This window comes from Salminus brasiliensis, chromosome 1 (genome assembly GCF_030463535.1).
Source record: "Salminus brasiliensis chromosome 1, fSalBra1.hap2, whole genome shotgun sequence".
NCBI classification, from domain to species: domain Eukaryota; kingdom Metazoa; phylum Chordata; class Actinopteri; order Characiformes; family Bryconidae; genus Salminus; species Salminus brasiliensis.
The window spans coordinates 88417308-88443403 of NC_132878.1; the positions used below are offsets into that span (position 1 = coordinate 88417308).

At 38.9% G+C, this 26096-nt stretch overlaps 2 protein-coding genes across 3 annotated transcripts in view; one reads left to right on the top strand and one right to left on the bottom strand.

The window, feature by feature from the left end:
• Positions 1 to 15103, top strand: part of rundc3b (RUN domain containing 3b) — a 46882-nt gene extending 31779 nt beyond the window's left edge. The window contains exons 9-11 of one of the 2 annotated variants that reach the window (XM_072692272.1): positions 2892 to 3041; positions 4369 to 4496; positions 6040 to 15103. In XM_072692272.1, the coding sequence (XP_072548373.1) occupies positions 2892 to 3041; positions 4369 to 4496; positions 6040 to 6185 (424 nt within the window). In that variant the 3' untranslated portion in view covers positions 6186 to 15103. The remainder of the gene's footprint in view (positions 1 to 2891; positions 3042 to 4368; positions 4497 to 6039) is intronic. The other variant, XM_072692273.1, reaches the window with a different exon arrangement.
• A 524-nt stretch (positions 15104 to 15627) lies between these two features.
• slc25a40 (solute carrier family 25 member 40) lies at positions 15628 to 25863 on the bottom strand. The gene is made up of 11 exons (XM_072692274.1): positions 25591 to 25863; positions 24045 to 24151; positions 23489 to 23548; positions 22912 to 23018; positions 21900 to 21967; positions 20723 to 20847; positions 19509 to 19682; positions 18830 to 18936; positions 18339 to 18420; positions 16914 to 16994; positions 15628 to 16459 (listed from the first exon to the last, which is right to left on the bottom strand). The coding sequence occupies exons 2-11, from the start codon at positions 24139 to 24141 to the stop codon at positions 16323 to 16325; spliced, it is 1038 nt and encodes a 345-aa protein (XP_072548375.1). The 5' UTR covers positions 24142 to 24151; positions 25591 to 25863; the 3' UTR covers positions 15628 to 16322.
• Between the last annotated feature and the right edge of the window lie 233 nt (positions 25864 to 26096).

The following is a 26096-nucleotide window of genomic DNA, read 5'->3' on the forward strand; positions in this document are numbered from 1 at the left end:
ATTGAATACACAAAAAAACAACCTGAGGAACGGTTTGCATAGTGGTGTAATATAGGCATTCAAAACAGACTTTTTAAAGATTTGAAAAAGCTCAGAGTAGCTTTTATTCTGGTCCGGAAATGATATCCTGTTTCATTGAATAAGATAAGATAAGATAATCCTTTATTAGTCCCATTATTATGATTGATTATAAGCAGGGCTAGGTAGTTACAAAATACATATAGCAAGTATGTAATCAGGATACAAATAGGGAACTGTATTCAGTTTATTTGGTTATTCATTTGATTAAAAATACATTAGAAAAATAAGGTGATCACTAGCAGGATTACATTCAAGCCTTACCTGCACACAAAAAGACATTTATGGGATGGAAAAAAGGCAAAATGTATTTTCCTCTGTTTGTGGTTTCTATGGTTGGCATTGCAGCAACCAAGCTAACTGGATAATTGGGTTCCAGCAATTAAAGAAGTGTCAAAAGGATTTGCTTCCTCACTGACAACTATAGCAATCCTTTGGATTATGTTCTAGATTACAGTTCTTACTGTAATCAGTAATCGGTACCAGTTTTAAGTAACTCTTACGTTATATTTGTATACACTATATGGACAAAAATATTGGGAAACCAATTGGCAGAACTGTCTCTACTGTCTAGAAAATGCTATCTTCAAGATTTTGGAAAATTGCTGTGAGGATTTACAAACAGACTGTAAGTGAGGTCAGGATGTTGGATGATCACAAACCCAACTCATCCCCAACTCATCCTAAAAGTATTTGATGGAGCACCATCATTCCAGAGAACACAGTTCCACTGCTCCACAGCTCAATGCTGGAAAGCGTTTTACCCCTCTAGCTCATGCCTGGCATTGTAATGATTTTGGCCACTGCTTTTAACCCATCCGTGCAGTGAAAACATACATACACACTGTAAATTTGCTGTGCAAAGGTGCACCTACGTGCATCTAAATCTGGGCAGTAAGAGTTTATTTATTTAGTACTTATTTTATTATTATATTTTATTATATTAAAGTTTTACAGTAGTTTTACTTACTGTATTTAGTAGTATTTCGAGTTATCATCCAACAATTAGGTGAGCTGGTGATTGAATTGAACACATTCATGTGGCGCTGGCCGGGGACATTCAGGAGAAATCTGGCAGCAAGCTTCAGACTAGCTCACAAGAGCTCACCTACTTTCTTCAAAATGAGAAATTCTTGTTTCTTTTTACTGTGTCTGTTTATTTCCATCTTTTCCAACGGGATCTGGTGTTTTTACTAGCAGAAACTCTCTAATTACTGAGAGAAATGCTTTTAAATAATGTGCTTTGGTGCCTAAACCCTCTCTACAGTACTGTATATTTTCTACTTTGATGCTGGAAAATGAATAACTTGTACTTAATGGCTGTTCTGAGTGGAAATGAAATGAACAGTGGTCTCTGACTTGCCGAATACTGCTGATACATAGTCTGCGCATTGCATAACTCTCAAAGTTACTTTATTTGCACAAGCAGTCCCCAGCAGATTACACAACACACCGTTCTGGGGTCATATTCATTTGTAATCAGGTGACAGCAAAGCACTTGTCTGCCCTATTTGTAAGCAGCCCATAGGGCTAAACAGAAGAGTCATAATGGTTAGAGATTATAATGTTAATGTGCTTCAGTTCCCAGTGTGCATGTCCAAATGTGCTAGCACAGAGGAAAGCAGGCACTTCACAGCTCCAGTGGTGGCCTGTATTATTAATGAAGCCTGGGCAGCCTGCAGTTTGTCTTGCGCAGACAGGCCAGCATTTCACTGCTGATTCATGGTTTTGTGCTTTTGGAGGTCTCTTTGCTTGCAGCTTTGCATTCCTCCAGTATTTTCCTCTAAGAAACTAAATCTTCTTCACTTCTTCACTGCAAGACGCCACCACCTCTTTAAAAAGACTGAGGTCAAAGATGGTCCTCTAAAACAAGACCACTAAGTGCTTTTCTCAGCCTGCTGATTGCAATCCCGTAAACATCACGCTTATTCGGCGCTATTTACTGTCCTTGAAGTGTTCAGCACTACTTGCATAAGTGCACTCCAGACCAGCTTTCTGCTGGGTGATAAGTGCTTTATGAAAGGATGGTGGGCGGGTTACGCCGTACTCTGTAGTTACATTTCTGAAACATATACATGTCTGAAACGCCTTGTATTACTGTCACTTTATCATTTTAAATCAATAGTTTAGTGGAAAATTTAATTTACTGTACCGTCCTATAGTTTGGCACTAGAGCTATAAGGCTCATTTCGTTCCTAAGCCTATACATGGTCAATTAGCATCATGCAAATTATAATTTGAGCAGTCAGGACATTAAAGTCCTGTCCTGTGGAGTCTCAGCCAGGGGTCTTGGCCCCCTTTAAACTCAGCCTTGACTTGATCTTGGCACCTGTTCGAATGTGTCTTGACTTAGTCTTCATCCTCTTTAGACTCCACCTTGACCTGGTGTTGGCCCCTTTAGACTCAGCCTTGTCTTGGTCTTCGTTCCCTTTAGACTGTGGCTTTACTTGGTCCCAGCCCCTGTTGGACTGTGTCTTGACTTGGTCTCCATCCCCTTTAGACTCAGCCTTGACTTGGTCTAGGCCTGCTTTAGACTAATCCATGACTCTGTCTTAACGCTCTTTAAAAGTCTTTACCTGGACTTGGCCCAATTAGACTCACCCTTGTCTTGGTCTCCCTCCCCCCTTTTTAGTTTTTGGTCCAGTTTAAAACTAAGAAAGCAAAATCTGGACTGTTCTGGAGGAATCTGGAGGAATACTGATGCTTGTTTTTGCTTTTTATATCTTTTAGGTCAAGAAAAAGACACATAATCATGACTGAGAGCGCTTCTTTTTTGTTTGTGTGTGTGTGTGTTTGTGTTTTCTGAATGTCAGCAGAACTGTACTAAAGAACCACGACCTACGCTCCAGACAGGAGCTCACATCTCACCTGACCAATCAGTGGCCCTCTCCTGGCACCTTGGACACCAACGCTGTTGCCTTGGACACACTCCTCTACCAGAAGCGCACTGGGCCATGGGAAGAGTATGGATCTATTTAATTTTCTGTTCCCCTTCTGTGTTTTAATGTGTTTTTTGTGTGTTGTATTTAAAATGCCTCTGCTCTGTCATCTGAAGAGGAGAGAGATTTTTGCAGTTATTATGGCTGAAACAGACATTGCCCCAGTTAAGTTTCTACAGTCTGAGGCATTCCTTGAATCAGAAATTGATTGGGGGTGGTGATGTGCAGCTGTCGAGTTCACTGTAATAATCCAGTGCTGGAATTCTGCACAGGCTGAAGTGTCTCACTAAAATGAATTTGGGTTGAGGAGGGAAATGGATGGGAATAGTAATGACAAGTGTGTTTGCATGTGTGAGGGCTGCACGGTTTACCACTGGTTAATTATTATTGCAGCATTGGCCTTGTTGTGAATCCTGCCGTGCATGCTGAAGACCTCTGGATAAATCTATGAACAGCAAAAGAAATAAAAGCTACCTCAAAGTAGAACACCAGTTCTTATAGAGAGGCTCTGCTATAAAAATGACACTTAATATTTGGTTCTATATTCCTATCTTGCAATAATAGCATCAAGCTGGCAGCCCACTAACATCACTAAGCTATTCTTCTGTTTTGATGTTTTTCCCGGCTTCCCGGGTTTTTCACTGCTTCCTTCCATTGTTGTTTCATTTGGAGGGTTTCTCCCTTCAATTTCCTCCCCAGGAGGTAAAATGCCTGCTCAGTTGAGTTAAGGTCTGGTGATTTGGCTTGTTCTTCATCTAAAACCTTCCATTTCTTCCCTGGATATAGTCCTTTGTTGTGTTGGCAGTGTGTTTTTGGGTTATTGACTCGCTGCACAATGAAGTTTGCCCTGAGTTTTGGAAGTTTGTCTATAAATTGACAGAAAAAATTCTGTAGACTTCTGAACTAATTATTCGCTACCATGAGTTACACAATCTAACTAGTGGGTGAGAATGGGAAATGACTAAATTAATGACCAACAATTATTAGCCCAATTACAGAAACAGCCATGCAAGCCCATGACACTGCTTCCACCATGCTTGATAGTTACACTTGTATGTTTTAGATCAGGAGGGGTAAATTAAACAGAAACCAACACCAGACCATCTTTACCCAGAGAAAAGACTCAGTTATGAATTCATTTTTTTGTCAAGTGGACATGTTGGGTGCTTGTGAGGCTGTCAAGTAAGAAGTTAGCCAACCCAACACATCCATTTCTCCTGAGCTTCATAACCAAGCCATTTCTCTGGGTAAGGATGTTATGGTGTATGCAGTTGTTTTTGTCTGTGTGTCTCACTATTCTCGGAAAAGGAACTGCGGCATAATTTCTGTGTGCGTTTGTATGCCTTCACAGGAAAAGCTTTCCGAGTCTGGACCAGCTTTCCACTGACATGAGCCTCTCTCAGTTATCTCTGGACCCAGGACACACACAAACACGTAGTCTGGATAGCAAAGCAGGGCTCACACACTGGCACAGGGAAGGTACGGTTGTGTGTGTGTGAGTGTGTGTGTGTGTGTGTGTTAGTGCATTCATCTGACAAGACAGAGGGGCATCATTCTCCACAAAGGAACTGCAGTATCCGTTACAGAGGATGATGAGATTAAGAGGAGCTGATCATAATTCCCTGAGTGGGTTGGCAGCCAGCTGCATAAATGGCACTGCTATATATAAACACATGGCTGAGGTAATGACGTGAGATGGTGTTTAGAATTGATCAGGATGAGACAGGTTGGCTTTTTTTTGTTTTTCCCTTTTCTTGCTGATAAATGGAATCATGCTCAATATAATTTGGCTTTTAAGAATTCATGAGAACAAAACTTATTAAACTCAATGTAAAAACAGATTCGTACTGTATGTGGAGTTAAAAGCTTCAGCGGCTGATATTGGGAAGACTCTGGATACGGCAGCGGTTACCCAGGTTCTTCAAGGACTCCAAAGTCTACTGGAAGAAGACTGGAAAATTCTGCCTTTTGACCATCAGACTAGATGCTATGTTTAGTGGACACAAAACATTGCACATGACCACAAATGTGAAGCATGGTGGTGGCAGCATCAATTTAACTCCTTCAGAGTAGTCCTAGGCGTCTTTGTGGCCTTCCTCACTGGTCTCATGTTTGCACTGTCACTGTCCCAGTTTGTGAACATGTCCTGCTCTAAGCAGATTTACACATGTGCCATATTCCTTCTATTTCTTAATGATGGATTTAACTGACCTGCAGTGGATGTTCAGCGTCTCCATCCCCTGACTTGTGCTCATCAATAGCATTGTTCTCTGTATTGTGTAAAGTGTTCTTTTGTCTGGAGTATTTGTAGCCAGAAATACTGATTAACCAGTGACTGGACCTTCCAGACAGGTGTCTTTGTACTAGACTGAACTTTATCACCTGAGACATGTTCACAGCACTCTGCTTGGTCAGTTACTTTAAGAGGATCAATATTTATATTTAATATTTTATATAGATCACTTCTTTTACATTAAATGTGATTTAATTGATGTAATTGTTTTTTATGAAAGCTGAAAGGGGAAAACATCTAAGGGGGTGAATACTTTTATAGGCCCTGTATTTTTTCATTGGGCACTTATCTGTCATTCCAAGAAATTATCTCTCACCTCAACATCGTAACAGTTTATTAAAAATGATTAATTTACTACCATCCTTTGACCCAAAAGTCTTGTAAAATCTCCTTTTAGGGACACTGCGGGGGTGTAATATGTTTATTTGTCACGGTAAGTAATCCCAATGAATCTGATAGAAGTTTGAATGCTTTTTGAGGCACAGAAAGAACATCAGTGTCTAGACTTCATCCTCTGTCAATATTAGACTCTTTATTACACACCTTATCAGAAGCGTTCACTGCTGCACTGCCAGCTGTCTGTGACTTATTATCCCATTAAAACTCTGAAATAAGGTCGGGGTAACCAAATTAATTCCATTTCAGAGAGGTGTGATGTCTATCTCTGTGCACTCTCTTAAGAGATGATGTAGTGAACGTGTTTGTGTGTGTGTGTTCTTGCATTTACAGGCAAAGAGGACACGCCGTCTCTCAGAGGATTGTGTGGGTCTCTAACGTCAGTGGCTAGCTACAAGTCTCTGGCCAGCTTGAAGTCCAGCGAGTATCTGGCAAGTCCGACCACAGATATGACCAGCCCGGGGCTTACTCCGTCTTAAGCAGACTCACATACACACATGTACTCATACGCTTTATTGTACAGTGTATACGTCCACACATGCAGTTATTGTGGTTATTTACACCAAAAACATGGTATTGAAAGGAATACTCCAGTGTTTCTCAGCCTGGATCATGTGGTTGATTACCATGGACAAGCATTTCAACCCTTTCTCCTGTACTTGGAAAAGAACAGAAAATCCTCTAGTAGTAACATTATAATGCACCAATCAGCCGTTACATTAAAACCACTGACAGATGATGCAAACAACATTTGATTATCTGGTTACAGTGGCACCTGTCAGGATTCTTGAAGGTGATGTGGTGGAAGCAGAAAAATGGGCAAGCTTAACAATAAGAATCAGAGACACTTTGACAAGAGCCAAACTAGATGAGGTCAGAACATCTCCAAAACATCAGGCAGGCAGCAGTGTCAATACCTACCAAAGGTGGTCCAGGGAGGGAATACTACTGAACTGGCCACAGGGTCATGGGCACCTAGATGCCCACCTCACAACTTACAGGACTTAAAGGATCTGCTGCTGCTAACGTCTTGGTGGCAGATACCACAAGGACACCTTCAGGAGTATTGTGGAGTCCATGCCACAATGTGTCAGAGTTGTTTTGGTGGCACGAGGGGGGCCTACTCAATATTAGGTTATGGCTGATTGGTGTGTAACTCATATTAAAATACTATACCTGTTACATTCTAACAATACATGAATATTTACATTTCAGCAAATTCCCATGAGCCTCCAGTGTGTATTTAGAGTCACCAGTGTTTAGTTCCTTACAGAGAAAATGTGTAAAATCACTGTGTAAACAGCTTTGATATGCCAAATGTGGCATATAGACATTAGGTTGAAAAATGCTGGAATTTTTCTTTTAACCTTTTTTTGAACCTCCATCCTGAAATCAGACCGAAATAGATCTAAAGTATGACTGCACTGTGCTCAGATCAAAGAAAACTACCTAAAACTTTACAGTGTTAACCTCATAGCTCGTAATAAGACTTTTTTCTGCATAAGATGCCTCTTCCTATAGTACCATTCAAAAGCTTGGAATCACTGTTCAAATGATTGTAATCAACGTTTTCAATAAAAAAAACATTTGGTTGCAGGTAAACCTATAAAATAAGCTGTAATATGCTCTTTCTGTGCAGTTCCACAGATTTAAAGCAAATTACAATGTTAAAAAATGAATCAATAAACAAAATGCATCCATAATAATGAGAGACTGTAGATGATTCTAAATTCACTATGAAATCTGTAGAACATCTAAAACAATGTCTGTTTGCTTCAAAGTGATGATTGCATTTGGAGGCAGATAACTTGACATATAGTAATTCTAATATGATAAGTGCATCACGTGGTGCTCAATAGTAGTCTTAGGACATGGTAGTCATCATTACTTTGCTTTACAGTTATTTATCTTTTGAATGTATTCTGGAAATGCTTTTTCTTATTCAAAAGCACATTATTCTCACTACATTTTGACCATCAGTTAATACTTTGGTTCCAGCTGAACGGTAGCAAACTATAAACTTTTAAGTAAGCCCTCGTCACATACATACACTCACATTATGTTTAAACCTGAGATCATTCTGGAAGATATTACATTAGAGAAACTTGTTGAAAGATTGTGTGCCTACAGATACTTTTTTTTGACATGCTTTGAATCTGGCAGTTGTTCTTAAAAAATAGAAATGCCCTAATATGACTTTTGCATTGACTTCCATTAAAGGTTAAGGTATTCTCTTTTGGAAATGTTGCCTTTTTCAAGATGAAGAAGTAAAATCTGGGGCTAGACCACACAGTCATGCAAAAAAATATATAAATAAATAAATAAAAGCAAATCTTGATGATGATTGATAAATTCACACACTCAGCCTAACTTTTTTTTATCTCTGTGCATCACAGCAAACATCGCTACTGTATTAAGATAAATATAACGAGTGATGATATTAAATACTCACCTATAGGTTCCACTAAAGTTTAAGTACTTTTATTGAGTACTTTTAGTACATTATTGCCTGTTTTTAGCACATTTATGATGCATACCAATGAAACATTTTAGCTTGGAAAGTGATAAATAAACAAGACATAAATTGTGTCCTAAGACTGCTTTTGAGCTTTATATCATTTATCATTTTAGAATTCCCAGTTATTTCTAACATACTGTAAATATTAAGTAAAATATTCTTAAAAATACCTTCTCTGTTTATCATTTTTAAAATCTACACTATAGAAGTTATTCATATGTACAAAAACACAAAGCTAAATACTAGAATGAGTGATTCCAGACTTTTGAAAGGTAGTGTACACCTTTTGTATCACATTTCTGATTTACGATCTGTCCTTTGCTGTCATTTTTTGTGTGTTTTCAAACTGAAATATGTGAATGTTAAAACTGAACGCTCTTCAGCCTTCATTCAGGTCCGTACTAAACTGGATAAACTGCAGCGATCGTAAACATATGGATTAGCTCAGGTCCTGTTTGTGAATTTGTCTTTTCAGTTGTTTTGACCATCTTTGTTTTGTGTGTAATTTATTATTTTTTATGATGTCTTTATAATAGAAACTATTGCAGACATTTAAACCAGGATCATTTCAGCCACAGATACCACTAAGAAGAGCCAGTTTCTGCTCTGTTTGCTGCCTCATCAGTTGCCTTTTAATTCATAGCCATGCTGGGTTCATTTAGGAGGATTACTTCATGCAGTTGCTTGAATTTTCCCTTTCATTTTGAGGAGCCATATTTTAGAGTGAGGTGGAAATCCACTCACCGCTTGGGCATTCTGATTTAAAGTGCTTTTCTAATCACATTCATTGACCATATAATTTACATATCAGCCATACAAAATCCACCACTATGAAAAAATGGACATTTCAGTTTTCTGCACTGCCTTAAAAACAGCACTAACACATTTGAGTCTGTCAGGAAAGCCTTTTTGCGAGTTGCAAGGATGAGCTTAGAGGTGGGTTAGGTTAAAGGTATAGTATAGTTCAACCAGGCTAATTATACTAAAGTGGTTTACAGATATAGACAGTGAGTAGTTAAAACTTCAGCATGCTTCTTCAGAAAAGCTTTGATAAGCTGGTCTAGGCACATGTAAGGAGTAGTATGAACAGTTATATGGTATAAAAACATAACCTGAGCAGCTTAAACATGGATCTGTTCATAGTGAGACTCCGACTGTGTACACTGTGAAGGTCCAGCTAGCCCGGCCGCAGTGTTGCTTCTGTCTGTGCTTTTGTGCTTCACTCTGTTTAAACTTGAAGTCTAGAAGGCTCACATTGTGTATTGTATAGGAACCATTTTTGCTTCATTAATCTTCCTTTGTCTGAACGGCCTATCAGAAAGACTATGGTTCACTCTCCCCATGTAAAGGGTTCCATCTTTTAGAACATGTGTTCATGGTTCGCACTGTTTGGTTAAACTAGCTTTTTAAAGGCCACGGCACAACAGCACAGTATTCCCCAGCAAACCTCAACATCCTACTGTTCCACAATAAGAGCGTCCTAGAAATAGAATTGTGGAACATTCTAGAACTGACTGGAGAAAATTCTACTGGGAGAACATTTTACTGGGAGAACATACTACGACAATGTGGAATTAATAGAACACTCTACAATATGGAGAATATTCTGCAATATAAGAACATCCTGCAACAGTTCTCGATCTATCTAGCACAGTAGAAATGTGAGAACATTGTAGAACATTGCAAATGGGGGAACATTTCTAGAACAGTATGTTTGTAGACAGCATTGCACAACAGTGGGCTCTTTCTAGTGCAGTAGAAATGTGAGTACATTCTGTGTACTGGGTACTGGATCATTCTAAAACAGTGTTACTGGGAGATCATTCTAGAACAGTGTTACTGGGAGATAATTCTAGAACAGTGTTACTGGGAGAGCATTCTAGAACAGTGTAAGTTGGAGAACATTCTAGAACATTGTTACTGGGAGAGCATTCTAGAACAGTGTAAGTGGGAGAGCATTCTAGAACATTGTTACTGGGAGAGCATTCTAGAACAGTGTAAGTTGGAGAACATTCTAGAACATTGTTACTGGGAGAGCATTCTAGAACAGTGTAAGTGGGAGAGCATTCTAGAACATTGTTACTAGGAGATCATTCTAGAACAGTGTTACTTTGAGATCATTCTAGAACAGTGTAAGTGGGAGATCATTCTAGAACAGTGTTACTGGGAGATCATTCCAGAACAGTGTTACTAAGAGAGCGTTCCAGAACAGTGTTACTGGGAGATCATTCTAAAACAGTGTAAGTGGGAGATACTTCTAGAACAGTGTTACTGGGAGATACTTCTAAAACAGTGTAAGTGGGAGATCATTCTAGAACAGTGTTACTGGTAGATACTTCTAAAACAGTGTAAGTGGGAGAACATTCTAGAACAGTGTTACTGGGAGAACATTCTAGAACAGTGTTACTGGGAGATACTTCTAAAACAGTGTAAGTGGGAGAACATTCTAGAACAGTGTTACTGGGAGAGCATTCTAGAACAGTGTAAGTGGGAGAGCATTCTAGAACAGTGTAACTGGGAGATCATTCTAGAACAGTGTTACTGGGAGAACATTCTAGACCAGTGTTACTGGGAGAGCATTCTAGACCAGTGTTACTGGGAGAGCATTCTAGAACAGTGTTACTGGGAGAGCATTCTAGACCAGTGTTACTGGGAGAGCATTCTAGAACAGTGTTACTGGGAGAGCATTCTAGAACAGTGTAAGTTGGAGAACATTCTAGAACAGTGTTACTTTGAGATCATTCTAGAACAGTGTAAGTGGGAGAGCATTCTAGAACAGTGTAAGTTGGAGAACATTCTAGAACAGTGTTACTTTGAGATCATTCTAGAACAGTGTAAGTGGGAGATCATTCTAGAACAGTGTAAGTGGGAGATCATTCCAGAACAGTGTTACTGTGAGAGCATTCTAGAACAGTGTTAGTAGAAGGGCATTCTAGAACAGTACGTGGGAGAACATTGTAGAACAATGCAAATGGGGGAGCATTTCTAGAACAGTGTGAATGGGTGAAATATTCTAGTCCTGGTCTCTCAGCAGTCACGCAGGTATGGCTCATCATGCAGGTGTTCGGGGTTGTTGGTGTTTGCTGGGTTGATGAGTTCTGATTAGCTCTGAAGCTTTATCCATCCCTAACATCCACTAACAGAAAGCTCCCTTTATGTTGCCTGGGTTTGTGATTAATAACCTGAAAGGTATTTTAGGAAGCAGGATTTTTCACTTAGTGGCACATCACTGGCCTAAAGTCCAAAATATGAGAGCAAATTCCCACCAGGTAGAGGAGAATTTCTATTTATTTATTGTTTTTTTTGTTTGCACACAAGATATACAACATATCTCTTAAATGTTGACTAATCTTACTCAATATCTCAAAATAATTACATAATATGTTAAAATAATTACTTGTTTTCCTGATGTTTTTTGTTCTTTTGTTTGTTATATGTTTTTGTATATATTTATAAAAATGTATATTGACATAATGTATCAAAATCTGGACTTCTTTTTTTCTTAGACTTTGACTTAGTATCTTAAAATAATGACTCAATTTGACACAATTTGACTTGCTATCTAAAATTACACAAAATAACAGCACACATAATAATTTACTTATCATTTTGAGATACTCGATCAAATTTCAAAGTAGATCCAAATGTCAAAGAAACGGGTTTCCACACTAAACTACACTATCAGGAAAGGTATGAGATGCCTTCCTTCTCCTGCTTAGAGCCACAACAGCCTTGTATTATTTAAATGATTTTTTAAAAATTGTTATTTAATTATTCTTAATTAATATTTGTATTTTTTTTTGCACCACAAACTAAATAGGCCTGCTGTATTTCATTACCATACCAGGACCAGCTGCCCAAAAGCATGTCAGTGGTTAGATCATGTTGAATGGTAGAGAGAGAGTGTTCAGTCCATTTTTAAGAATTTTGTTCATGCTATGCTGCTTTTGGGCAACCCAGCCCTGGTAGGTTAAAGCCACAATCAGGGAAGTATAAATCTGTGTTACTCCATGTCTTTTTTTCCCCATGTCTGTGCCAATACTTTGTTTACAATCAGGACACTGGCCTAGCTCTTTACACCCTCCTCTCAATGTTGTATGAGAAGCACGGCATGTGATAGCAGCATGTTGGATGTGTTCCAATGTCTTTTTTATTGTCTTCTTGTCTTTCTTGTACGTTTCTGTATGTCAGGACAATGTCTTGTTCACTCCCTCGTTTTTTAAAATGACTTTTCGAGTTCATCCAAACTCAGCATTGCCTCCAGCGCCCTGCTGATGCGTTCGTGTTCTCAGTGTTTCTGTCTGCCCCTGACTTCCTTTGTGTTTGAACTATGTATGACCTTCTCTCAAGCATGATGAGGAACAGCTGAGCTACCTGCGCCAACACTGAGCTTCTGATGTACCATAGCACAGGGCCGAGGGCTCTAAAAAGGGTGGGGCTCTTTGTGTTATTAAGCAACGGAAAGTGTCATTAATTTGTGGCAGGCCGAGCTTACAGAAATGTGATTAAGCAACGCAGCCGAGCATGTTGTTAAATGGTTTGGTCATCTCTCGTGTACCTCATGCTGCTTCTGTCTGAATTAGTTCTGCATTTCAAGGCACGAAAAGGCTGGGAAGGTCAGAACTTGATGTACTTTGCTGTCTTACATTGAATGTATACTGGTTGCCTTGCCCACAAGAGGCATTAAAGGACACTTTCACATAAAATTCATATTTTACATATTTGCCTTGATCATATGTCATTGATATGCTAAAAGAAAGGCATTCAGAATTAGGAAATGTAACTCAAGTGATGCCTGATGATTATGATTGCCGTTCTTGCCGAGCGGTCCTGTTGGTCACTTGATTTCAAATAGGGGAGAGTGGGGCACAGGGTAAAACAACTTCGAGGGTTCTTTAGTAAAGGCTGTAGTTTTTGTATAGGACCATGACAATTCAAAGATCCATTTGCTGTTCTTTGCCTGGTTAATGGGTATGTTGTATTAAAAAAAGTACTCTTTATATACTCAAAAAGGGTCAAATTAGAGACCCCTGTAATAACTAATGTCATCATAAGTGGCTTTTGAGTTGCGTGTTGTGAATTTTTCTAAGCTTTGACTTGTTGGCTGTAATAGAGCACAGTTCTGAATCATTTGAATAATAATAATAGTAATGTTAGAACACCCCAGGCTAGTACAGCCTACTCACAGTGGAGTTAGTTGTACACAGTGTTTCAACTAAGCCTTCCAGTGAAAACAAGAGGAGGGGTGAGGTGTCTGGGGAACAATCCCACCTCTTCACCAAATACAGCAGCAGTTCATGTCTTGGCCAATCAACAGATATCAAATCATAATCAAATTTATTTGTAGAGAGATTTGTTGTTGCAAAGTAGCTTTACAAAAATATTCAGTAATGAAACAAAAGACAGGCAAAACTCCCTCAAAGCTGGAGGAAGGAACCCTGGGAGAAACCCATCCTCCTGTGGTCTGGTGTCAGGTTGTCATATTCTCAGACAAGTGTAAAGAGATGGATTAAGTTCTGACTGGATTTATGGAGTCATAGATAAATAGATAATGTGAACATTACAAGAGTGGGGCTGACGACTTCAGCAGATCTGACTGTCACAGCCTAAATAAAAGGAGAGAGCCAGAAGGTAACACAGACACAGGAGCACCCTGAAACACTGGCATCCATCCGCTCCACCAATCAAGAATCTGAGTGATTGATTGCGTGCAAACAGCAGGAAAGCTTCTCAGTTTACCACAATTCCATATTCCCATGAACCCCCAGATCTGCAGGGAACAATTCATTAAAAAAGCTAAACTAAAACGAGTTTTCAGTGTAGAATTTAAAATTGAGACTTGAAGCTTGTTCCAGAGTTGGGGGCCTTTATAAGATGCTCTTGTATTGTCCTTCTACTGTATTTTTCAAGGACCAATCAGAATTAAGATAACATTTAAAGCAAAAAAGTGTTGAAGTTTTCTTTTCTCATATTCAGAGTTCCTTCTTCATTAGCTTTCCAATGGTGGATGTAAGGCTGATGGACTCTCAGAACTGGGCCTCTGCCATCGAACTACATTGCAAATGGCAATCATTGGGGTCCAAGCACCATGGCCTATTATGGAGCCAGCAGAGCACAAACGATCGATTGTTTACCTTTATGACCTGCATTTGCATAGTTGTTAAACTAAGTAATTCAACAGTAATGTGCCCTGTATTTTAGTCTTAACATGCTCCAGAGTTCACCTACATTTTCAGGATAGAATCGCAAGTTTTCTCATAGGAACAATGCTACCAGACTCCACTTCAGGTGTTTGGTTTCTGAAGTTATCACCTTGGAAATCTCATTTGGCTTCAATGACATAGGATTGTGTTGAATTGTGTTTGAATCAATACTTTTTAGCCAGTGTTACAACTAACCCCAGGATGCCCCGTTCTCCCTTATTATTTATATCATACTTAAAGTATAACGTGGTTTAAAAGGCCTGTCTTTTGGCATATTTAATGAATTGATCTATTTAAATATGAAAATGTGATTTTTATGTGAAGCTTCACTTTTCACTATCATTTTTTTCCAGATTTGCTGGATTCAGATAACTTTTGTTTCCAAGAGCCACCAAACACAAACGTGGCACTTACTGAATGTATCAGAGAGCAGACTGAGAGAGTAAAGTTGTTTCCTCATTAGAATTCATCTCGTCTCTAGATGTTGCAGCAGAACGGCTTTTATCAATGTTCTGGGTTTTCACTGTCAAAGTCAACTCATTCTGCAAGGACTGTTCATCTGTTTTCAGCACAGCAGGGTGTTATTGCTGCTGGCATTGAGATGGTATTTTTGCACTTTATTTCTATACATCCATTGGCCATGATTTCTTAAATAAATGAACTGTCTTGCAAACTAGGTTTTTGCATCAGTCTGTTTTTGGTGTCTGTTTATTGGCTGGATGTTTGATAGGCTACGTATTCTGTTTCAACCAGCATCATACACTCACTGACCACTTTCTTGTAAACCTTATCTTATAGTCCCACTCTCTGGAGTTTACAGTTACTAATGGTAGCATCTGCTCATCGTCTAGCACAGGGACACCCAGGTGGTCCAGATTTTTGCTCCAACCCCACTCACAACACACCATATAGAGGAAAACTGATAGGGAATTCAAGGTATGGTTCTTGCACAGAACTCTAAAGTGGACAAAGTATGTGTTTCTACTAAAGTGGCCAATACATAGAAATACAATAATAGAATAATAATAGAAATTGTTTCTAATAAAGTGGCCACTGAGAAGCAATACAAGGTAGGTGTTCCTAATAAAGTGGCCAGTCAGATGAAATACAGGGTAGGAGTTGCTTTGAATGTATTTGCTTGTGTCGTAATTAAAGTTATTTGATATTTTTGCTTTAGGACAAGACAAGATTTACACAAGCCGCAAGCCAAACTGTCTTTATTGGCATTTTAAAACCCTTGGACTGACCAAATGAAATGCTTTTGCATCTCATTCAAACAAAACATTGCCTCACTTGGTGGGCTGAGGTGAACATAGACAGACGTAATAAAAAAAAATGTTTTAAAAGCAGGAATAAAATAATTACAATAAAAATAGCACTATTGTAAGTCTTCTTTTACATGATTGAGATTCTGAATGACTACACACCTGCTTCCGTTCTGTTTATATACACTTTCAGTTAAAACGCATTTGGCACCACACAGTAATTGTAATTCTCAGAGGTGTGCTTCATGTGGTTTTGTCATATATATTTTTAAGAGTGCGCATGAAAAACTGCAAATAAGCCTTTTCTTCACAGTAGTGCATCTGCATTATTTTTATGCTTTGTGGGATATAAATAGGGCTCCACAGAGCTGTGACTCAGCTTAATCCATCACAGACTGTGGAGAACTCACAAACACAAACCAGGAGAAAAACAGATACCATGGTTCAAAACAGGAGCAAATACAAGAGATCCATCATTCATGATTTTTCAGCATAACTAAACTGAGTATTTGGGAGGGTGGTCTGGGAGCCCAGCTGAAGGACCGGCTCAGTGGTATGGGCACATAGGTGTGTGTGTGTTTCTAAATGAGACAGAGAGAGAGAGAGTGATTAAAGTGATCAAAAGGACTATCAAGTGTTGCTGGTTTGAAGTGTCAGCACCCGCATATTCTCCTGGTTGCGTTTGCGGAAGAAGGTCTTTCCGAACTCGTAGGTGCTGATCATTATAGCACAGGCTGGAGCCACCTTTATAAGCCTGGGCATAAAGCCTAAACGAGAAAGAGATAGAAAGGGATGAGTATGACGTAGAGGTTATGGCTATGAGTCATGCTGGAATAGGGTTGTTTAATCTTATGATGGCAAAGCATCAGCGCTGTATTGTCTCATAATACTCATTATACTGAATGTAGTTCTGTTCTGTTTGGGTGCAGTAGTGACATCTTGTGGTCAGTCCAGAAAATGACAGATTTGACGGATTATTTGAATATTGCCTTTCACATTGTTTATTTCATGAGTAATTATGGACCAATTGGAAAAAGTACTTGGAGTCTACATCTTAACATTAAACGTATTATTTTTATTTATTTATTTTATTCAGATTTTCGCAGGGTATCTCGTTTCTCACATCATGTGTGGCTTAGCTGAACAGTGGCATGGTGTGTCCAATGTGAGGCAGTGTTTAAGACATGGCTTTGTGTTGCTGCTGTGTGTTCAAACATTTACCTGCAAAGAGGCCTCTGAAGCCATTCTCTCCCACTATTCGCTTCATCACATCGTAGGTTAATGAAGAGGCTTGTGGTGACACTATAGAAACAAAAGGGCTAAATCACTAAGCAGTCATATTTAGTGCATCATGAAATCTCAAATATGGGCACCCTGCACTTGGTAGCACCCTTGCTAGTATAAATCAAAGCTTGTAAACTGAGTCTTTCAGTTCTTGTTCAGAGGATTCTTCACTGAAAAATCATCTAGCTCTGGGGGATTCTAGGGTCATGCCTGTGCCTCTGGCTGCAACACAAGCCCAAAACATGATCAATCCACCCCTGTGCTTAACAGTTGGAGAGGTGTTCTTTCCATGGCTTTCTACACCCTTTTTCTCCAAACATGTTTTTGCTGACTGTGATTTCCAAACATACATCAGGCTTCTGATGCACGTTGATGAATTCATGTCGCTCCAATGTCTCATAAAATCTTTCGTAGTCCTTCAGACCTCAACCTGACCTCCACCATTCCTGTAACTGTCATTACTTCATTACATTACAAACTGAGGAAATATTACCATGGAACACATTGCTTTCTCCTCATAGCTTATAGCTACATATGCTTTGTGAGCATCAATAACTTTAATTTAAGAGTGACTGTCCCAACAATCATCCTTTAAGCAGCTGCAGAGAGTATTTATAAGGGTGTAAAATTTGCATCATCTGAGAGATAAAGTTATCTGAGAGATAAAATCTGTTAGGATGGTCAAATATTCTTCTTTTTCATACTACAAAGTTGTACAAAATAAGCTATTAATAAATATTGCTTAAATGTTAAAAAGAAATAAAAAAATAATAATTTTAACTTGAACATGCCTTTTGGAGTTCAGATCATCTTCTACTTACTTAACTATTTACACTTAATTTAATTTAATTTTGACCGGGTGCACAAAATTTTGCATGCCACTATATATCTGACTAACATTCCAAAACGATGTGCTGAACTGAGTTGAACTGGCACCTTCAAGAAGCTCTGGTGCCTTTTTATACTCCTACTCAAGCTCAGGCTTATCTAGGAAAAGTAGCTGCCATGTATTCCTAAACCTATCAGAAAAGTCAGTCCTTTCACACACGCACTTATCCGGGCAATTATATGTGATTAACTGGAAAATTACAGGGACATTAACACAGTGACATCTAGATCAAAAGGTTGTGGGAGTGGATTTTGAACATGAGATGAAAGAGCTGCTGTTCATTAATGCTGAGGATGTCACGCCTTGTTTAATGGGAATTTCATGGCAAGTATGAACAAGTGCATTCTGGTAAAAGTAAAAGTGCTGCATGTGTCAACAATGCAAAACCTGAATATTAGGGAAGAGTAACCCAATGATCTCATGAGTTTTACGTGTGGCAGGGGTTTTATTTTAGGAGTTTTTTTAAAACCTACGATTCTTAGCCTGCAGTTCTCCGAGTTCCACTTGTCTCCTGGTCTTAACCACATCGAATGGCAGTGTGACGACTGAAGCAATCTGAGTAGAAGATTGACACAACATTGTAACACACACACACACACACACACACACCAGTTTAATTCTTTGTTAATGTGCATGTTATTCAAAGATATTTAAACACTGTGATGTGAAAAACCTTAGAACTTTAGGTTGCTTGGCAACCATATCCTAATTACACAGATTAAGGGAATCATTTATTGTAATAATAAATAAAATAATACATATTTTTTAGCATTGATCTATTTTATCATTCTGCCTTTTGGGTCCATTTAATGAAAGCTTTCCATCTACCAAACAAATGGCACACAGTCATCCTCCAGTGACTGATATTAGAAAAGTATAAGTCACTTGAAGGTAAAACCAGGACAAGAGTTCTCAACTTTTTTGGGAAAATGTGGTGATGTGAGAAAAAGCAAAGCGGACTCACAGATCCAGACACTGCTCCTGCGATGAAGGTGATGGTGATGGTCGGGTCGCTGGACTTGTACTGACACAGCCAGGCTTTGCCTTTCTCATAGTTATACCAGTACAGTGCTGAAGACAAAGCCAGACTAGACAGGATGAGGAGGAGGAAACATGCTCCAAAAATACAATGATAAGGCAAGATATAACACAGGTACTGACATACTGTGCCAAACTGAAGCTTTCATTTTACTAAACATCCCATTCACTCACCAGTCCAATACAGAAACTGAGCGTGCTTTAAAACCATTGCTTTTACAATATTGTACAGTTGATGTGTTTTGTAAAAATGAATTATGACTGTTTTTAGTACATAAAACCACATAAATGCCATCAAATTAAAAAATATAAGAAAACTGCAGGATATGTGGTGTGTAAATCATTGTGATGATCCACTGACTGTAACAGAAAGAAGAACATTGCTGCTGTTGATAATCCGAGCTCGGCACACTGTTAACTGCACAATGTAAGTTCAGTTAAGCAGGTAGGATAACATTTGAGAGCTGCGTGACTCTACATAATAAATCTAAGTCTTATTTGAGTACAAACCGGTAATATTCCTGTGCCACCTCAGTCCACATGCTTCTTACACTGTCAGTGACAGTTCAGACCACAGTTAAACACAGCCAGCGTGTGTTCTTTACCTGAGAATGGAACGTCCCGGAGCAGTGTGGGCCCCAGGCCCCTCCAGAGAGCAAGCCAGCCTTCAGTTTGCACAGCTGAGCGAATTACAGCACTCAGCTCTTGGTAAGACTGCCGTTCTGACTGCAGCTTAGTGCGAATCAGCTCTAAAGGACTGATCAAAGTAGCAGAGCCAACTACAACACACACAAACATACAGAAAAACACAACTATAAAATATCAGTATAATATATACATACCTATTACTAGAGCGCCTGATTTTTAATAAAAAGGGGTAGCATTTTTTCTTGATGGGGTCAAAATCACAGTAACTCATTAATTTTGACAAAAGAAAAAAAAAGGTCAAAACAGCCAATGAGCTGATTTGCTTTCCAAACAATTAAAATGCATCAGCAGTGATGGCAGTTTCTAACACAGAGAACTTGTAGTGAGGAGAAGTACACTTAGATAATGTGTTCCAGTTTTTTTTTAGACACTAGAGGGCGCTCCTGAGTGAATCTAGAAACAATGAGCGAGTTTAAAATCAAATGGGTCCATGTGTAGCCACTCAAAAGCCTGCCCATTTGTCCCCTTCTGTACCACAGACATTGGCATGCCGCAAATGCCATGCAGTCAGTGATTCTTCAGCAAATGTAGGCTTTCCCAGTCTTGTTAGTATTTGGTATTTTTTCCTAATAATACATTTATGAAGTACTGAAGATACAAGCTGCCGTCTCAGCAACAGTAGTAAGAGCTTGTGTGTATATTTTGTGGAGCAGTGGAACTGTGTTTTCTGGTATATACTTTTGAGATTGGGGATGAGATGGGATCGTGATTATCCAACATCCTGACCTCACTAATGCTCTTGTTGCTGAATGCAGTCAAATTCTCCCAGCAAAGAAACGAAGGCCAAAAAAGCTAAAAGCTAATACTAAAATGACTGGGTGGAGAATGGCCAAGTGAAGCAACCACAATGAATTATGTGGAATTAAGTGGATAGTAGCTATGCGTACGTTTTATTCTAAGGCAAAATAACAGGGTGGTAGATAGGTAGGCTTGCAAAACAGCATTTTTCACCCCTACCACACTCACATACTATTTATTCATGAAACAGCAAAATACTTTATATATGTATTCTATGAGAGAGTACCCACTCCAAAGCATTAACTGACAAAGGAGTATCGCTTTAGCTTGTTTAAATGCAGATCCAAGGCTAAATGGGTGGAGTAATGGTCACCTCTAGCGATCGCTCCAGCCAGTAGAGGCGCCTTGTCAGCCTGGTCACCCATCCTGAGCATGAGAGCGGCACGAAGCTGGTCATAACAGGTGAAGTACATCACTGTGGCTGGCACTGCCATGACTCTGCCAAGAGAAGACACTGAGAGTGACACAAATGCACTTATACACTGTGATGCATCAGTCTGGACGGGACCATTCAAATGCACAGAGTTGGGGAATACTAGAATTGATTACAACTGACTAATAGTTAGTATTCACATTTAGTATAGTATACATTTGTGTATACAACTAATTCACTTGCCATCACAACAATGACAAACTTACTTCTGGTTACACAACACTGACATGCCTTGAGTACACTGAGAATTCATGACCAATGTAAACAATCTTTTTAATCTTGTAATCTCAATTTAATTGTGTTGCTTTATATTGAAATATTGTGTTTCTAGTTAGAACAGGTTTTTGAACTAGACATTGATTCTAACCTAAGATAGCCGCTCAGAACGTGCCAGATAGCACGCTAGCTTGCTAGGTATCATTTAATGAAACTGGATAGTACCTGTGTTGTAGCATGCAATTAACAGTATTGATAAAGCTTTAATTTCTTTTTTTAATTTCTCTACTTTTCCCCACTTTCCTATTTATGTCTACCCATTTTATATTCTATTATTTATTTATCCAGTAATTGTCTTTTGGGTGTAACTGGGACCTTGAGATCACAATTTCGTTCCACCCCATGTACCACATGTGATGTGAATGACAATAAAGTCTCCTTTACCCATGTCCTAAACCTAAGTTCTGTTGGCATAAAGTTATGCCACATGTGTGGCTAATAAGAGGTCAGAAGAAGTGTTGTACAGACTAGTGAGATGTGGACATTAGTTCAAAAATGAGCTGGAGAAAGACTGAAAACAAGGAAAAATGACCCTGAATTGACCCAAAAGTAGCCCTTCTTTTGCAAACATACTTTTCTGATCTAATTGTTTACATTTTCTAAATCAGTATATTTAAATTAAAATAACTAAATTAAATAGTGGTTTGTGACATGCAAGGTGAAAGAACCTGAAAGAACCTTAGAATCTATAAAGCACAACATCATCCAGATTAAACGTTGCCAGCTTCACTATTGGTCATGCTTCTCCTGTCTGTGTATGTAAGGGATGTAGAGGACTAACAGTGTTGGGGGTAGGCCACTCCACAGTGACTTGATCCCTTCCACGCGCACAATCTTAATGAAGGCATCCTGTATCACAAAAGTAAGACAAAGTACTTCAACAGCTTGTTAATTAAGACCATGAAATCAGAGTTTTATAGCAGCTGTAATTAGAGATGCACCAATTACAAAATTCAATTTGTTTTTGAAAAACATTTGACTGATCGATTCCAGTTTTTGCACATTTTGATTTTTGTTCGTTCTAAGAATTAGAAATGACAGCATACAGCAACATTTTTGTTTAACTACATATATGCATTTGAACATTTAGCTATTCTACATTAAGCACATATACTTAAAGCTTGAAAAAGACTATCCCTTTTATTTTATTTGAAGCATGTCCAACCACTCCGTCCAGTTAAAAAATGTCCAGCTGAAAAACTCTGCCCATCATGTGTCATTTTTAATGAGTCAACCAATAAAAACAGAGCGAAGCGATCACAGGACTGACCTCATATTTGTGATTAAAAATGCTAAACCAGCCAGTGGTGCTAACGTTCACATGAACTGTGTAGGAGAAAATGAACCTGCCTGATGTTTTCCCCTGTGCTGGCCTGTCTGTCCATGCAGAGATGTGATGTGATGTTGAACATAAATGTTCTGCATTGCAAAACTTGTCACAGGTGGATTCTTCAGCACATCAGACTGATGTGCTCCACCGTCAGAATATAGATCAGCTTTATAAATGCATTATTTCCAAAGAGATGCGTGATACAGTCTGACCAGTGTTTTTTGGTGTGTGTGGCTGTGTGTTGTGCCACTGGCACCCTTGTGCGGTACATGAGTGTAAAGTGATCAGTACAGAATCAGTTATATGAGACTGATCAGCTGGCCGATTATAGCCGTTCGTGCTGAAAACCGGCCGATTCTGGTCACTGGCCAATGGATCGGTGCATCTCTAGTTGTGACTGCAAAAATATTCTCACATTGCTAGCAGTTCACTCTATGATAAGGAAAGACTTCTTTTCACTCACCATTGTGCCGTTGAAATGGCCCCGAGGTTTGTACCATGCCTTGCTGTTCCCATTTTCACACACGCATATGTGATCCATCAGGCCATTGCAATACACAAAACATTTCCCTGTGTGGCAGATGTACAACGTGAGGAAATTACACACACACACACATCTATCTATATCTATATATCTATATCTATCTATCTATCTATATATCTATATATATATATATATATATATATATACATACATATACACATGTGTGTATATATACACATGTATATGTGTATGTGATTGGTGAAATGGTTTATCATGGAGAAAAATGTACAGATCTAATTTCTTCACAGTAATGGTGATAGGAACGAGGGGTCACAATGTCCACAATGCAAACACAGATATCTTTTAATTTACTACCCAAATCCACTAGTGAACCTACATGTGTCCTCTGACAGTGGTTGAATCAAAATAAAGCCAGAGAAGCATGTTTTCATTTTCTTTAGGTACTAGTTGCCTTTTCTGATGAATTCTCCTTTAAATGATGAAACCCTTCAGACCAAAAAAGACATTTAAGCTAAAAATACAAACATATTTTTACCTTTAGGGAAAGGACTTATCTGCGCCTGGAGTCTGATTTTAATGACATCTAGAGGAGTTACTGTAAAGAGAGAGAAAAGAGACATCATGCTCTCAGTGCATGTAGTACACATTTAAACAAGGATTGTGAATTTGAATAAACAGTGGCCAGCGGCAAGCGGCCTTCTCTCCACAATGTCTACGATTTATGCAGTCACATGGTCCTGTTTTATTTTACTTTAGACTGTAATGACACAACAGGGAACATTTATAGGAGCACTGGACAATGGATTTGATCTCTGGATATCAGTGAAAAACACCCACTCCCAAGACCTACAATGTCTTGTTATAGACTCCATTTACCACATATGTACAGAAAAAAAAATCACTGTTCTGCAGTCAAATCCTCAGGAACCCCCTAGCAGTTTAAATGTTCCACTATACCGGATCCCAGTACACCTGACTCAAGCACTCAACAACTAAATCCCTGGGAGTTCTGTGCTGGGAGCTGGAACACAGCAGAAATGTGTAGATTTATTCACTGTCTGATTTATTACAAATCACCCTTTGATACTTACCAAATAATGATGTAAGTATAGCCCCAGAACAAGAGGAGATCATCTGCTGAAGCGGCGTTATACTGTCCGCAGCCGCCTGAGAACTTTGAGACGTCATTTTAACAAACCTTTTAAAAAAAGAGAAAAAAATCAACAGCTATTTATATTTGGTTTTGGGTAGTTATTTGTATACATGTGTGATGGATTTGTGCATAGGCTATATTAAATAGTGATGCGTTTGCTTCTACTCAAGTACTGTACACTTATCTAGTCCTTCCTACGGTCTATTATGTATCTATTCATAGACTACAGTATATTTATATGTATATGTTAGCTTTGTACAATATCTACTACTTGTACTGTATTATTCTTTAGTAAACTAATAACAGTAAATGTCTAAATTCAGAAGATCTATTTTGGAATCCTGTGATCTACTTCCTTGACACTAGCTTGCTCAAAAGAGGCTCGGACCCGGGTCTGTGTAAAGCTGCTTTGTGTCAACATTTGTTGTAAAAAGCCTACATAAATAAAACTTAATTGGATTGGATTGAATAGAAATTCGTGCTGTGGTGCTCCAATCATGTCTTATAAGCTTCTGAAGTCAGCTAATAGTCTTTCTATTCTTGTTTGGTGGATTTTCCCAGTCCTCCTTGCAAACTGCATCTAGTTCTATGAGATCTTAGGGCTGTCTTGCTGCATTTCTATGATGAGGTCTATCCACAGCTTTTATTTTATCCTATTTATGCAGGTGTCATTTATTTTACAAATCCACTACTGTCCATTATGTATATATTAACAGATTACTGTCTAAAAAAATCATTTTGTGAATTTCCCCACTGCGGGACTAATAAAGGACTATACTATCTTATCTTATCTTATCTTATCTTATCTTATCTTATCTTATCTTATCTTATCTTATCTTGTTTTTTATGTATATGCCTTATACAATAGGCAGTGGTGGCTCAGCGGTTAGAGCGCCGGGATATTGATAACAGGGTTGTGGGTTCGATTCCCGGGCTCGGCAAACTGCCACTGTTGGGCCCTTGAGCAAGGCCCTTTACCCTCTCTGCTCCCCGGGCGCTGGAGTTGGCTGCCCGCCGCTCTGGGGGTGTGTGTGTGTACTCACTGCCCCTAACACATGTGTGTGTGAGTGTGTGTTCACTACCAGATGGGTTAAATGTAGAGGACACATTTTGCTGTACAGTGTACAGTGACAAATACGAGCACCTTTACCTTTTTTTTTTTTTTACCTTTTAATCTATTACTTGTAGTATTCTGCTTTTACTAGAAAGTGCTTGTAGGAATCCTGTTGACCTGAACCTGACCTGATTTTTCACTCCAACACATTTTGGTTTTAGGCAGATTTCTCTTCTGCTTAGGTTGATCCAGTGAACTAGGGCTCTGTCTAACTTTCACTACAGTAAAGGGGGGGGGGGGGGGGCAGGAGTACAGTCAATGACAAGTCAATGGAAATCAATTAAAAGCCATGGGCTCTAGGAAAAGTCATCTCTAAAAGTTGCTTGGCACAAACAATAAAGGGGTCTGGAATAAACAGTAAGTCTCTTACCTTGGTAGAGTCTATTTCTCTGGTAAAAGCCGCGTAAATGACTTTATTTCGTAACATTAGCGAAGCTGCAGTCACACTTACAGCACTAATGCAGCTCTGAGTCGCTTTAAATCCACTTCAAAATGATGTCAGCAGAAAACACCACCAAGACAGACTCGGTTGGACTGGGAAAAGCAGACCGTCATACCACTGCAGTCGTTCTAATAAAAAATATCCTTCATTTTTGTCGTCCTGCAAGTTCACGTTGTTGAGGTATAAACCGCACATGACACTTGTGCGCAATTCCCTTATTTCCCCGTCAACAGATTCGTTGCATGTGTTGATGTGGGGGAGTTAAATGACGCAATGTGTGCGTAATATATCGGAGGTTTTAGACAGATAAATAGATTGTTCACTTCATTAATCTACGGGGGGGGTTAATTGTCTTAAGCTGCTAAAAACCTTCAAATACAAAAGACAACCACAACAACAACAAGTGCTGGACACAGCACCTTACACAAATCTAA

What these genes read in the sequence shown, in the direction of transcription:
- slc25a40 (XM_072692274.1), bottom strand. Translation starts at nt 24,141, where the DNA reads ATGACGTCTCAAAGTTCTCAGGCGGCTGCGGACAGTATAACGCCGCTT. An exon ending in GCCATTTCAACGGCACAATG is followed by an intron (nt 21,968 to 22,911) that starts GTGAGTGAAAAG and finishes TTTGTGATACAG; the next exon opens with GATGCCTTCATTAAGATTGT. An exon ending in AGAACTGCAGGCTAAGAATC is followed by an intron (nt 16,995 to 18,338) that starts GTAGGTTTTAAA and finishes TTGTTTCTATAG; the next exon opens with TGTCACCACAAGCCTCTTCA.